Source organism: Engraulis encrasicolus, unplaced genomic scaffold (assembly GCF_034702125.1).
Source record: "Engraulis encrasicolus isolate BLACKSEA-1 unplaced genomic scaffold, IST_EnEncr_1.0 scaffold_1035_np1212, whole genome shotgun sequence".
Classification (NCBI taxonomy): Eukaryota; Metazoa; Chordata; class Actinopteri; order Clupeiformes; family Engraulidae; genus Engraulis; species Engraulis encrasicolus.
The window spans coordinates 1-15,109 of record NW_026944499.1 but is presented as its reverse complement, the minus strand read 5'-3'; the positions used below and the strand labels follow the sequence as shown (position 1 = coordinate 15,109).

The window sequence follows — 15,109 nt, the reverse complement described above, 5'->3', positions numbered from 1 at the left end:
TGGGCCCTTTCTCTTAAGCATCCCACGATGTATCGTATGTATTTATGGCCACCTCCATTGTATATTACAATTCATCTCTCTTTTTTGAACTCACTTGTCTGCTGAAGGACAGGAGATCGCTGCTCCCCAGACTCACATCCTGGTCTTTCTTCAGTGACCTCCTTCTCTGTGGCACACCGAGGCCTCTGCTTGATGTAAAGTGCATTTCAACATCAAGGCACTTACAAATCAAATAGCGATATCACACCAACATCACGTGAAAAAGGAAGAAAAATATCTGCACGCACACCACAAAAGCTCCCTTGTATTTAATAAGTGAAAAGTTGGCACAAGGTTTCGATCTGTAAGGCCTTCATCAGGTGTCTGAGCAAACTGTGAGTGGGCAGGTCTGAATAGACCGAATAGAAACCCTTCCTATGGGCCCTGCCATGGCCAAATGGTAGGGCATTCGTCTATCATGCGGCTGACCCGGGTTCGATTCCCTGCCATGGTCCTTTGCCGGCACTTCCCCGTCTCTCTCTCCCCACTCGCTTCCTGTTACCACCTTCACTGTCCTATCATAAAAATAAAGTAAAAAAAGACCAAAAAATAAATGAAAAAAATAAATGCCTCCTATGCTCAATGCCATGGTGTGCGTATATTTCTTCCTTTAATTCACGCGCGATCTTTTGTAGCCTGGCACCCATGGCAATGGCTTTTTTGGGATGTGCGGACGCGCCAGGGCTCGAAATTAACTTTTTTCCTTTGTGTCCCACAATGGTTCCGGATTCCACTTTGTATTGTCCCGAATGTAACCAGAAGTGTCCCCATTTTTTTTAGCGCCTAAATAAGTGGTAAATTATGTCCACGTTAAATTTCATGTGTGACTATGATTTTTTTTTTGCAGTGCAACTGTGAATTCAGGTTTTTAAGAAAAAACGAGGGTGTGTTAAAACATCTGTGCCTTGTATAGAAAAATGCCTTGAGTAACCGTGCACATTTCGTTTTTCAAGAATATATGAGCATGGTGATATGAGGAAATCTGCATTCAATGACATTATATTTGTCAAACTGATTGCTTTATGCACCAATATAGCCTACCCATCATGTGGGCTATTGTAGACTCTATTGCATCCAGCCTGTTACTCTGTTGTAGCCTATTTAGCCTACAGAAAAAAAACAGCTTTCGTTTAGTCTACTACATATCAATAACAATTAAGTGTCTGTTTAGCTTTAGTTAAAAAGTGGCAAAAGTCTAACCTAGTCTGACTTTGGCCACTGGTTGTGATGGGCATGCCGGTGGAAGATAGCCAGGCCGTGAAGAGATGTGAAAGTCGATGATAATCAGGCTAGGTGGAATAAGATGCGGTAGGTTTTTGGGCCGCATTAGGAGTATGACAACGCATTGCAAGACGTTTCCTTTCCTCTTTAAATTCACATGACATTGACATCAAGACAATTTGATAACCTAAAAATAAATGCACAAGAGAAAAAACTACGACCGCACACTTAGGCCTACCTCACTTTCGAGAAGGGAGGGAGAGAGGCTAGCATGGAGAGGGAGGGGAGGGGAGAAAGAGAGGGATTGGAGAGAAATGCGCTGGCAATGCTGTACAATTGAAGCACGTTCTTCGTGCTTGTAATCAAAGAAGTCAAGGTGGACTTTTTCCCTGTTCAATTTGACCTTGGCTACTAGGCATTTCTGCTTTTACCAGCGCAGAAACAATAACACGGATACTTCAACATTAATTAAATAACTGCGTTTGTGTGACAATGTTCAGAATATAGCGCCTTCATTTCCAGCCACATTTGAATGAAACTGCTTGACGTTCTTGGCTAACAACTACCTCTGTTAGCTTGCTTGCCGTTTCCCTAACTAGGCCCTATTTGTTACTGGAAAGTCATTTACAGGCAGTTTCTGATATGTATGAATGAGGGTTAATCTACTTTAGAGCCAGCTCGCGTTTCTGGTGTTTTGGGCGGATAAGCACGCGACAGGTGGCAACAGACTACTGCGCATTTGTTTGGGGCTGTTGCGTTGCTTACCTGAAATATTAGCAAAACCGAACTCCATTCCTCTCACAGTTTAACCATGTCTACTAGAATATATCCTTATTGGCTTGCAAAATCAACAATCCAGAGCCCGTTTCTCTGAGAGCATTTCTAGTTCAGGGTGAAATGGCATAACCAACGGGACAACCTCTCAGCAGCAGTCCGAAGAACAACGCGCTTGCAGTTTCAGCTGCGAAATCTTAATCAACATTCTAGAGCACAATGAGGAGGGTTATCGGAAAGTTTTCTGTTTCTATTTTCGCTGATGGTTGGTGTTGAGTTAATGTCCCTGTGTAATGGCTTTGCAAATATAATAGCCTACTTTTAGAATCTTTTCATTTATATTTTTGGACGGTCCCGGCATTGTCCCAGAAATGATAACTTTGTGTCCCCACAACATTTTTTATGGTCCCCGGGACGTCGGGACACCGTTAATTTCGAGCGCTGGCACGCGCACCTCACAACTTTTTTACATCAACATCACGTGACACCTGAAAGATGAAATTACAAACACATCTTTCTGGCCTTGAAAACAAAGCAGTGTAGACCTTGGCCGTGGCTCAAACACTGCCCTGTGTTGTCAGGGGCCCGGGCTCGAGTCCGGCCCGAGGTCATTTCCCGATCCTCCCCCATCTCTCATCCACCAGCTTTCCATCATTGTCTCATATTTCCATGTCCATTCAAGGTATAAAAACCCCTTAATAGGAAAAAAAGAACAAAGCAGTTATTAAAAATGTGCTGTGGCCTAATGGTTAGGTTAGTTGGTCATTTAATCTGGTGGTTGTCGGTTCGAATCCCACCTGACCTCTCCCTACACTTTCACTCATGGTTGAAGTGAGCAAGCCACCTATCCTCACGCGGACTGTAACTGGTACCATGAAAAATAATATCTATAAGTTGCTTTGGATAAAAGCATCAGCGAAGTGTAATGTATTACCGGTATGTAATATAATATAACGTAATGTAATGCGTGCGTGCGTGCGTGCGTGTCTGTGTTTGTGCGTGTGCTTCAGATCCAGGGCCTGGAGTGGATGGTGTCCCTGTACAACAACAACCTGAACGGCATCCTGGCGGATGAGATGGGTCTGGGCAAGACCATCCAGACCATCGCCCTCATCACCTACCTGATGGAGCTCAAGAGGCTCAACGGGCCCTACCTCATCATCGTGCCCCTCTCGTATGTCACACACACACACACACACACACTAAACACACACACACACACACACACACACACACACACACACACACACACACACACACACACACACACACATACACACACACACCACACACACACACACACACTAGTGCAAACACACACACACAGGTACACACACACACACGCACACACACACACAGGTACACACACACACACACACAGGTACACACACTCACTCCCACACACACACACACACACACACACACACACACACACACACACACACACACACACACACACACACACACACTAAACACACACACACACACTAAACACACACACACAGGTACACACACACACACACACACACACACAGTTTACTTCTTTATTTGGATATGACATTTATCATAGCACAAGCCAAATTTCATAGGAGTTTACACAAAACTAAAAGAAACTGCGCGCTGAGTGTCTTAAGGATACATGTGGCACCTCCGTCTCCAGATGAGGCACACACACACACACACACACACAAACATGCATACACACAGGTACACACATGCACACACACACAGGTACACACATGCACACACACACACAGGTACACACACTCACAGGTGCAAACATACACACACACACACACACACACACACACACACACACACACACACACACACACACACACACACACACACACACACACACACACACACACAGACACACACACACACACACACACACATGCATACAGACACACACACACAAAAGGGAACACTGCATACGTGTTTCCCATACACGTGTCCCATACACGTCATTGGCCCGATGATATCTGATCATTAGCGCCTCTTCATTCATACGTCACTCTTTACAACGTTTGCCATCTGCAGAGATGCACACATGAGCTGGCGCGGCATAATTAAACCTTCTTTCAGCACACACGCATTAAACAGTATATTATGTTATAGTGGTAATGACATGGTCATGGCAAATGATGGCCAATCAGCCATATTGTTCCCAGACCTGAGTTGGGAAATAGGATGCTGAGCTGCTATATGATGACGCAAATGGGTTGGTGTTCTGTTCCATTTCTGGCAAGGCATACGTGTGTCTGTATGTCTTCCAGAGCCTGCAATCACATTGCTATTATTGCTGCTTTTCCCGGCCCTGTGTGACTTTTGTAATAGCAAACTTTTTTTTTCTTTTCTTGGACAGGGAGATTGAGGCAGGGAGGAGAGTAAGTGTGTGAGTGAGTGCCAGAGTTTGAGCTCTCTCAGGAACCCACTCTGGTAGGCAGACGGTCAGGCAGGGGGGCAGGCAGGCAGGCAGACGGGCAGGCAGGCAGGTAGGCAGGCAGGCAGGGGGGCAGGCAGGAGGATTTTCAGCTAATGGAGCAATGCGAGCAATCGAGGCAGGGGGGCAGGCAGGCAGACGGGCAGGCAGGCAGGTAGGCAGGCAGGCAGGGGGGCAGGCAGGAGGATTTTCAGCTAATGGAGCAATGCGAGCAATCGATTCAGCTAGGGAGCCGAGGATTCAGGGGCCTTTTACTCCCTGACACCCACTAAGATTGTGGTATACTGACAGAAAGGCTGACAGACTCTCTCTCTCTCTCTCTCTCTCTCTCTCTCTCTCTCTCTCTCTCTCTCTCTCTCTCTCTCTCTCTCTCTCTCTCTCTCTCTCTCTCTCTCTCTCTCACACACACACACACACTCACTCACACACACACACACACACACACTCTCTCTCTCTCTCTCTCTCTCTCTCTCTCTCTCTCTCTCTCTCTCTCTCTCTCTCTCTCTCTCACACACACACTCTCACACACGCATGCACACACTCTCGCTCTCTCTCTCTCTCTCTCTCACACACACACACACACACGCACACACACACACACATACACGCATACAGACTCACAGACACATACTGTACACACGCACACACACACATATACACACACACAGTTACACACACACACACACACACACACACACACACACACACACACACACACACACACACACACACACACACACACACACACACACACACACGCTGCTCCCTGCCTGTTGGTGTGGATTAGGTTGTTCTTGGATGAGATTTTGGGTGATGGGTCCTGTGGGGAAGGTTAGTTTGCCCTCGACAAAAGCAAAAGGCCACATCTTTCCTTGTAGCTATGACAGATTTAGTTTTTTTTACTTCCAAGACCTTGCCTTTTCTCAAAAGCCTTTTAGACTATTTTTTTCTTGTCTTATTCCAGAACTCTATCCAACTGGACGTATGAACTTGACAAGTGGGCGCCAACCATTGTCAAAATTGCATACAAGGTAAAATATTTTGTCTATTCATGGCCTGTTGCATTTTATTTACTGGTTCCTTTGTAGTGAATCTCCCTGTAATGTGATAGGGTACCCACATGTGATGGTGTATTTTTTACAGTGTGCACCAACTGCAATATATGTACAGTATTAATTACATAATGTTAAAAATGCACTCTGTGATATGAAGGTGGATCTGCTCCATGTCCGCCATTTTGAATTTCCAGACATAGATATTTAGATCCAAAACCTTCTGTTCTTTGGTTATATGTACTAGTAAATATTACTTTATCATGTACTGAATATTCATGAAAGATCAAACTTGGCAATAGGCAGCACAGTTTTCAATTGAGCAGCATAGTTGCAATACCTACTCTGGCCACCATCCTACACGGTGCACGTTTAAATGATGTTGTTGTTGTTGTCCCCAAATGCTGTCTGGCTTTTTTGCCGTCGTCATCATGATATTCTGCTGCCGTCTGACCTTGTGAGTGTTTTTGCCTTTGTCTTTCTCTCTCTGTGTGTCTAAAAGGGCACACCCTCCCTGCGCCGCGGCCTGCTGCCTCAACTGCGCAGCGGCAAGTTTAATGTGCTGCTGACCACCTACGAATACATCATCAAGGACAAGCAAATCCTGGCCAAGGTGAGCATAGACGTCCGTCTGTGAGCTGCAACACATCTGAACAGCAGCTGTCTACAGGAATGCCACGTATATATCTCACTGGCGGAATGTCGGAAACGTGGAGTGAAATGCTTTTGCCATGAAGTAGTGGGGCGTAGTCTTTATGTACTGGCAAGATTGCATTGCAAAATGTAGAACTTGACGGAAAAAAATGCTTAACTTATCAACATTTCTGCTATGGTACAAGAAATGTTTGTCATATCTGTTGAAATGATGGCAATTTACCATAATTTACCATACAATAGAACGTCAGGTATTGTCTCAGTGTTTACGATACGGGATAAGATTGACAGTTGCGATTCTCTTTTTGTGTGCAGTGCAACCCGAAGTCATAATCGGACACAAAACCTGGAGTCGTATAGTTTTAGCCTGGCTTTAGTTTGTCAAAGTCAGGCCGTGGCCAACCGGTAGGGCACTCGCCTGCCATGCGGCTGACCCGGGTTCGATTCCCTGCTCGGACCCCAAAAAAATAAAATCTTTAGGTTTGTCAAAGTCTGTGTTGTACGTGCTCCTCAGATCCGCTGGAAGTACATGATCGTGGACGAGGGCCACCGCATGAAGAACCACCACTGCAAGCTGACTCAGGTGCTGAACACGCACTACGTGGCTCCGCGCCGCCTGCTGCTGACCGGCACGCCGCTGCAGAACAAGCTGCCCGAGCTCTGGGCCCTGCTCAACTTCCTGCTGCCCACCATCTTCAAGAGCTGCAGCACCTTCGAGCAGTGGTTCAACGCCCCCTTCGCCATGACCGGGGAGAGGGTAAGTGAAACACGTGCTGATGAACACGCACGCACGCACGCACAGACACACACACACCACTTCGAGCAGTGGTTCAACGCCCCCTTCGCCATGACCGGGGAGAGGGTAGGTGAAACACGCGCTGATGAACACGCACACGCACACACACATCACTTCGAGCAGTGGTTCAACGCCGCCTTCGCCATGACTGGAGAAAGGATAGATTAAACACACACTGAAGAAAACAGACACACACACACAGACACACACACACACACACACACACACACACACATGCACACAAACCTTCGAGCAATGGTTCATCGTCCCCTTTGCCAAGAGGATACGACTGACATTTATTTTAGTAAGGATCATGTATTATTCATACAGAGATGATGCAACCAGAGTTACCAGAGTTAGCCCCAATTTACAGCTTCAGTCCCCTGGCAGGTCATAATTAAGAAAAGTTGTAAAAAACATGTAGGCATACAAATAATTATTCAGCCCCCTACCTCACCAGTCAACCAATATACTCACACACAAATACACGCACACGCACACGCACACGCACACGCACACACAGGACATCTGCAGAGTTTCACCTGCAAAGCAATTGCAGAATTAAACAGGAAAAAAATAATAGAAAAGCCACCGGCTGAAAAAAACACACACACTTTTTAATTTGCATTTGGTTATTGCTGAGCACATAAGCCCAGACATGGTCTCAAAGCACTACACACAGCCCCAGGCACAGTCTCATGAACAACCTTGGGCTAGGCTTAGCAATACAGCTGAGACATTAATTACCTCTGCCAAGGAGGTTATGTGATCGCCTGGGTTTGTGTATTGTCTGTGTTTGTTCGTTCGTTCGTTCGTGCGCTGCTATTTCACTGCCTGCCACAAGGTGCGCACGGTGAGCACTGAGCACCTTGCCTGATTATCATAGACTTGCCGCCGAAGGTGTTGCGTCACTAGGAGGGCGCAGCCTGGCTACTGAGCACCGGCGTGCCTGCGCCTGTCTGAGCAACAATAAGGAACAGGGAGAGAGTCTCCTTTGCCGCGCCAGCTCCAACACAAAGTGCATTTGATATCACCTAAAAAGTTGTTCATCCGCATGCAGGAAACAATCCTGTCAAATGAATTACCACCACTGCCAAAAATATGGAATTTGTGATTGTGTTGGCCCATATGTTGTCATTGCTGTTGCGAGATGGACAGTGACCACCCCCGCAGATCGTTTAGGTTCACAATGCTGTCGAATTAAGTACGTTGTCAAAAATATGGAATGTGATTGTGTAAGTTTACAATGCTGTTGTGGACTGTGACTGAGGTTCGCAATGCTGTCGAATTAATTAGGCTACCGTTGCCAAAATAATTTATGACTGTACGTTCACAATGCTGGTAAAATTCATTACATCCCCTTCGCTACATTTAAAGTTAACCCCAAGTTGTTTGCGAGATGGACCAGGATCAGAAAGCCCGACAGTCTGCATAATGGCCGAGCACCGGCGAATAGGCCTATTCCAATCGGGTGTGCCGCCAAAGCAATAAGGAAAAGTACTGTCTCCTTTGACGCCAGCTCCAAAACCATTGCTATCAACCTAAAAAAAATGCTCATCAGCAGGCACCCTTTTGGCTACACCCTCGTTGAAGTTAACAAACAGTCCTGTGAAATGAATTACCGCTGCCTGCCTAAAATATGTGTGAAGTGGAAGTGCACTGCTGTGAGATGGACAGTGACCACCGCAGATCATTTCGGTTGACAATAATGTCGAATTAATTGGGTAGGCTACCATCGCCAAAACAATATGGAATTTGTGGCTGTGCAAGTTCACAATGCTGGTCAAATGCATTACACTTCACTCAATTTATCCCCTGTTGCGAGATGGACCACAAAGCCCGACAGCAATGCCTAGACTGATTAACAACGGTGATAGGCTAGTGATTGAAATGCCGCTTCACGCTTCAGCCGACAGCGCTAAGGCCAACCAGTGGCCCATGAGAATAATGCATACCATTGTAGGCAAAAAAACAGGCCTAACCATACGGTTGTCTGTGGTTGTTTCAGTTTTGTTGGTCAAAATCATTACATTCCCTTCACTAATCATAGGCCTATGTCGTGTGATCACAAGTTTTCAAAGCAGGTTGATTTTTATCTTGTAGTAAGCACAAGGCTGGATTAGGCTGATACAATTGGTATAATTCCACTTAGTCTTTAAAGTTTGATATGAAATAGCTGTGAAATTTCAAATGGTAATACGGGCATGCTGCCAATCTTCAAAACTGTTTATAACAATGTGACCAGCAACTTCTGACCTTCAATAAGTGCATTTATAGGACAGTGCATAGTAAGTTCACAATATAGCATGTAGCACTTTGCCAATACCACAATCACACAGGTGAACAAAACAGACCACAGTTAATCAAGGACATGGTAATTATAAAAAATACAGATATAATCTAGTTACAACTTGACTGTTTAATTCTCTGAACACACTAATGGTGTGTATAAACCTGCATAAATGACACAAATATCCCACTGTATGTGTCTAAAAACAAACTTAAAGGTGGGATAGGAGATGTTTTTCTGGCACATTTTTTACCATATCATGTGAAAAACTCCTCATGACGCCATAGCACCCATTGAAATAGAGTGTTTGGAAAAAAAACGAAATCTTTTGGTCCAGTGTAGAGGGCGTAGTCAGAAGAAAACGGCAACCAATAGAAGTAATACTCATCATCACTTCTATTGGTTTCTGACACGTCCATCAACCGCCAGCACTCACCCCTCCTCCCTGCGCGTTCGCCGACTCGTGAACTTGACCAACCCCGCCCCCATCATTCATGCACACGCGACAAGTCTCATCAGCACTCGGCTAGTAGCAAGGTAACGAGAGTTAGCAGTAGGCTGAGATACTTGGAAACTTTGGTGGCTTTTGCAGAGCTACAGGAAGAACTTTGGCTTTTGGAACACTGGACTAACCATGTCAGGATAACATATTCCCTTGGATTATAGTCATCGGACTCGCAAGACCAGACTCCAACACGGGCTGAAAATCGGAAATGGGGCCTGACACTCTTGGACACAGATGTCGGCTACGGCAGCGGCTTCAAATACGCTTTGGTGACCATATTTCTAATCGAGAGGTGAGGTAGGCCTAATATATTTGTCTGTATAATATTTTGCGAATTGGTTTAGGACACAGTGGTGTCTTTTTTTAAGCAAGTATCCATTGAGAGGGGTCAGAGGATTAGCTCAAGCTCCAACATATCTAGCTGCTACCTTGCTTAACATAGCTGCTACCTCAATCGCTTTATTTTTTGTGTTTTTCCCCCCTGTGGCATTTATTCTGTGCACATGAACACGTTTTCAGAATTGCTCTGTGTAACTCAGACGGTTACTCTTGTGTGTTTTGCTACTAGTTGTGCGAACGAGCCAGACAAACCAGCTGGGAGGACGGAAGTACCCCTTCTCCATCCGCGTTCAGTAACTGAATACGGATTCACCCCGTAGTAAGTAACCTACCATGTTTACGCACACATTACTTTGACCAGCAAAGCCCATTACATGTCTTTCTAGTGGTTTACAAAAATATATCGTTTGCATGTTTTGCTTTGGTACGTCTCTGTTGTATGACGCTGGTAATAGTAGCAAGCACAAGCACAACCTGTTCGCCGCTCCAGCATTGCAAAATAGATTGCTTTGGGTTTTCAAATGTTTACATGATTGTGGGTGTAATGTTAACTCGCTGATGTCGTTTTTGAGAAGACAGTAGTTTTGCATTTGATAAATACCACCTAATGACCATGACGGCTACACGGCAGATCTTTATAGTGATGGCTACACTGAATGATCACGGAGATGCCGGTACATTATTTGTTTTACCCTGGTTATATTGAAATGTTCTGCTTTGTCCATTCCAAGGTTGTGGTGTTTTCCATAGCTGTTCCTTGCTCCTGTATCACAACATATCAAGGCTGCCAAGTAAATGAAGAATGAATCACCGCACACTGGTAGTTTATTTTATTCATGTTTGTGGGTGTAATTTCGTCCAGTTGCAGATACTACTATCCTTTTTGGAATGATCTGCCTTTGAAAAACAATGGTTCTATCTGACAAAAGCGAACAGATCCTGTAGTTGTAATTGATACACTAAATCAGTGTTTCTCAACCTTTTTTTTAGGCGAGGCACCCTTTCAATTCATGAAAAATTTCAATGCAGCCCAAACCAACTAGCCGTAATATAGCATCACATCCGATACCACACAAGCTTAGAAAAGTAACACATTTGGAGACACACAACCTAGTCGCACGACCTACGTTCAAAGTTGCAGCTGGGGTGACCAATATTTACTTTATTGTGCGTAAATGGCAGATCAAAGATTCCACTGACTAACATTAACTTATCAATTTTGACAAATATGTTTTATGTTATATAATTTATTTATCAGCCACGTTTCCGCGGCACCCCTGAGCGGGCCCTACGGCACCCCAGGGTGCCCCGGCACCCCTGTTGAGATGTTTAACACTGCACTAAATTATCATATTCCTATGTGTGCGCGCGCACGCGCCAAGTTTTCAATTCAACACACTGGGACACTTTTCAGTCTTTGAGGTTGCTGGAATCAACACAGACTACCTCCATGCACCTTATCAGAACACTTTGCATGCTTTTTGTATACTTGTCCCCTTTGTGTATTGCTGCTAATCTTTCTCTTTCTAGGTTCTGTTGGTTGCATGCAGATTGTGCCAGATGATTTATTTGTCTATCATGGTCTAAGCATGGGCTCTGTGCTAATATGCAATTTGTGCTCTTTTTTCCCTCAGGTCAACAGCAGACAGGGTCCTTCCACAACCACATACTTATGCCAGTAAAAGCTACAGCTTTTCTCCTCCGATCCAAGAAGCCTGGACTGCAGTCACCATCTCAACACACCAACCAAGAGAAAGGCGGATGGCTCAATTCAGTATGTAGTTCTGCAAATATTCTCAAAGGTCTTCACAGCCCCCCATGGTGCTGAATGCATTTACATTTATTTGTGTAAGGTAAAAACAATGCTGATTACAGAACATAACTTGGGCCATGAATGAAATTTGAGGTAGCAGCCAGCCATCACCTGATGGTGAGAGGTGGTCCTAAGATCAGAGAGAAGCTGGTTGAAATCCCATCCTTACCTCTCCCTACCTACACCTCCATCCACAGCTGAAGTGCACTTGAGCAAGGCACACAAGTCCACTTTGGTCCTGGGACTGTAGCCAACACCCTGTAAAACCCTGCTGTGTAATTTGATGTAATGAAGCCCTAATATAGTCTAACACATTGCTTGTTTCAGATATGGAAAATTGCACAATAAAAGTTCCAGGACATGAAGGCTGCATACTGTGAACGTCAACCTTCAGGGCACCGTCCTGCGCAGAAGACTTTCTACCCTAAGAGGGATGGCTGACCGCAGACACTCACAACAAGGTGAGCCCAGATAAAAGGAGTTATTTTTGGTGTCCCTGCCCCAACAACCCAGGTTACTTACATTTAAAATGTCACTGGAGCTACTGTCAGATATGTGATTTCTAATTCTGTTTATCTTTTTACAGCACAGACGCCTCCAACCTCAGACTAGGCCCTTCACAGTTGCTGCACTTACCCACCTTCCCAGAGTTTTTGTGTGGTAATGACAACTGTAAATATAGTATAAAGTAATGTATCTAGTGTCATGTGTAATACATTGTTTAAATTGTCCATACATTTCAATGACAGTAAATATTGGTGGACACAATTTGACTGTGTGGCTTTTTTTTATTCATTCTCTGACTGAAAATGCATGGTTACATAATTTATATATTCCACAAAACCACAATCAGAAGATTATTTGACAGGTTGCATTTATTTTCTATGTATGAAAAAAAACAATGGTAACAAGACAAACGTGGTTCCAAACCAAAAAGGTGAGATGTATAAATGTACAGATGAATGCTCCTACAGATAATGAAAAATAATAAAACTCTGCACACTGCCGATTTGTGTGTTTTATACCGTACTTACTCTGTATAAACCTTTTATATTGCTCTAGTGGAGCAGGGTAACCCTGGCTAATCCTGGGTATTGTACTGTGTATTACAACGTCAGCCCTGTTCAAGTGCCCCATACTGTCTGTAGGCTGCATGCCTGAAGAGACCGTTTCTCTCACCTGGTCCTACATCAGCCCAAAGTCTTCCATCAAAACTGAGAACACCACAGCATTTCCTTTCAATGTTCATGGGCATCTCCTTACATATTGCGCAGAGGCGCCAGGTTGGTTGTGCTACTGGGCTGTGACTGAGGACCAGATGTCATGTGCCAGGTCGAACATCAAACTGTGGTCACGGGTTAGGGCACGCTGCAGTAACCGATGGGATTGCTTCAAATTCAATGATTGAATCAAGGCCTGCAAAGCAATAAATACATTTTATGTAGTGCATTTTCTATTTGATGATGGGGACTAAATAACTCTATTGACAATAAGACCAATATAGACATAAGCAATCATTATTGTGTATATAAATAAAGATGTGCCAATTGTATGCATACAGTACAACGTTTTCAGACAATTTCTTACAAACTGGTGTTGTGCCAGGGGTTACACAGATGTATGAAGTAGATGGGCTTTTATGGATGTACTTGAACTACCACTGGTGTTGTGTACCTACACCCATGTAATATCACACTACTACTCATAGGAGTAGAAATATTGTAATGGTTATCACAACAGGTGTACTCGTGTAGCCTACTCGTGTTGCGATATAGAGTACATCTGTTGTGATAACATCCATTACAATACTTACACATCTGGAGGAATACAGCAGGACATAATGTTATTGTGGGATGAATGTACATCCTTACAGTTAGCAGGGCGTCAATTCTGTTGGAGTCTCCCTAATCAATACCCCCGACCTCTGCTGCGTCTATCTTCCTCCTCCTCCATCTCTGGCCATCGGTCCTACTGGGCTGTTAGGTCGTTATGATTGTGATGGGCCAGGAAAGTCAGAGCTGGAGCTCTCGTGGTCGTGGAAGGTCTAAAGCATATGAAAATATCGTCAGCCAAAACCATTTCATTAGCGTTTTTCTTTACTCCCCTGTCCCTGTGTCTGCGCGTGGGACAACCCAAGTGAAATCTGAAGTCATAGCCTAAAACACTACGGATTGTGGTGTCGGGTATATATAAATACAATAGTAAAATGTATACTGCTGTACACATCTGTCAAAATAAATCCATGTGTCAATACTGTAGCTACTGGCTAGAACTACTGTCTAGGGATGACGGTATAGCATCTGTCATCAGTGTTAGGAAGTTAGAATGAGATATCTAGCACGTATCAAGTCAAGTTCAATAACTAATCTAGTATACATCTACTGTCATCAATATTTCTTGAAATGGCAACCATGACGACCTGTTTGACGGCCTGGGTTTATTGTGATGTTGAACATTCTTACCGCAGCCGGAGACAGTGCCATGGCTGGAAGTTAGCTTGGCTAGTCGATTTGTCGTGGCTTCTAGCCCGCCCCCCCGCCTCGTGAGCTCTCGTGGGTTCCCGGGATAATCCGAACACTTGACAGACTGCATGCGCGTTCATGTGTTTTGAAGGCGTGGCTTTGAGGGGAGGGCTGAAGGGAGAGGCGGGCTGTGTATTTTCAAAAATATAGCTCACAGGAACCGTTTTTCAAAGATCTCCAACCCTACCTTTAACTTCCTTGGCGGAGGTCTGCACACTCTGGGTGCATTTCTAGTTAAGACTTTGCTAACTTTTTAGCCGTGTAAAAATCACATGCAAATGCTGCTCCCTGGGTTCTTGGATGTATTGCAATTTGGGATTAAAATTTACCTTAAGATCATGGCCAAAATGGTTGTTACCTCCGTCAAGAGGGTAGAGGTAGAGTAACTGTTTTTATCCCGAAGGGAAATCAAGGCGTTCCGTAGCATACACATAGTTTAATACACATTGCACAGATACAATGTCACTCATTAACTTATGTTTGCAAACAGTCAAACTACACCGTCAAAACATCTCAGGTAAAAGATAAAACTGTCTGAAACATTAGAAAAACCCAAGTCTTGTTTTGGCTGTGTTGTTGCTGCGAGCAGGTGGACTTGAATGAGGAGGAGACCATTCTGATCATCCGGCGCCTCCACAAGGTGCTGCGGCCCTTCCTG

General features: G+C 44.5%; 1 protein-coding gene and 1 long non-coding RNA gene across 4 annotated transcripts; both read left to right on the top strand.

Annotated features, from left to right (window-relative positions):
• Positions 1–3,002: 3,002 nt before the first annotated feature.
• LOC134441961 (probable global transcription activator SNF2L2) lies at positions 3,003–15,091 on the top strand (the record flags this gene model as incomplete). Its single annotated transcript, XM_063192344.1, has 5 exons — positions 3,003–3,208; positions 5,445–5,511; positions 6,035–6,145; positions 6,701–6,943; positions 15,041–15,091. Coding segments are annotated over exons 1-5 (618 nt in total), but the record flags the coding sequence as incomplete, so codon positions are not given.
• LOC134441962 (uncharacterized) lies at positions 9,879–12,382 on the top strand. 3 transcript variants are annotated; one of them, XR_010033249.1, is made up of 5 exons: positions 9,879–10,069; positions 10,346–10,435; positions 10,848–10,936; positions 11,751–11,890; positions 12,257–12,382. It is a non-coding gene; the product is annotated as an uncharacterized LOC134441962 (long non-coding RNA). The 3 variants fall into 3 exon arrangements; XR_010033248.1 differs by lacking the exon at positions 9,879–10,069 and having other exon boundaries at positions 10,107–10,435; XR_010033250.1 differs by lacking the exons at positions 9,879–10,069; positions 10,848–10,936 and having other exon boundaries at positions 10,107–10,435.
• Positions 15,092–15,109: the final 18 nt, after the last annotated feature.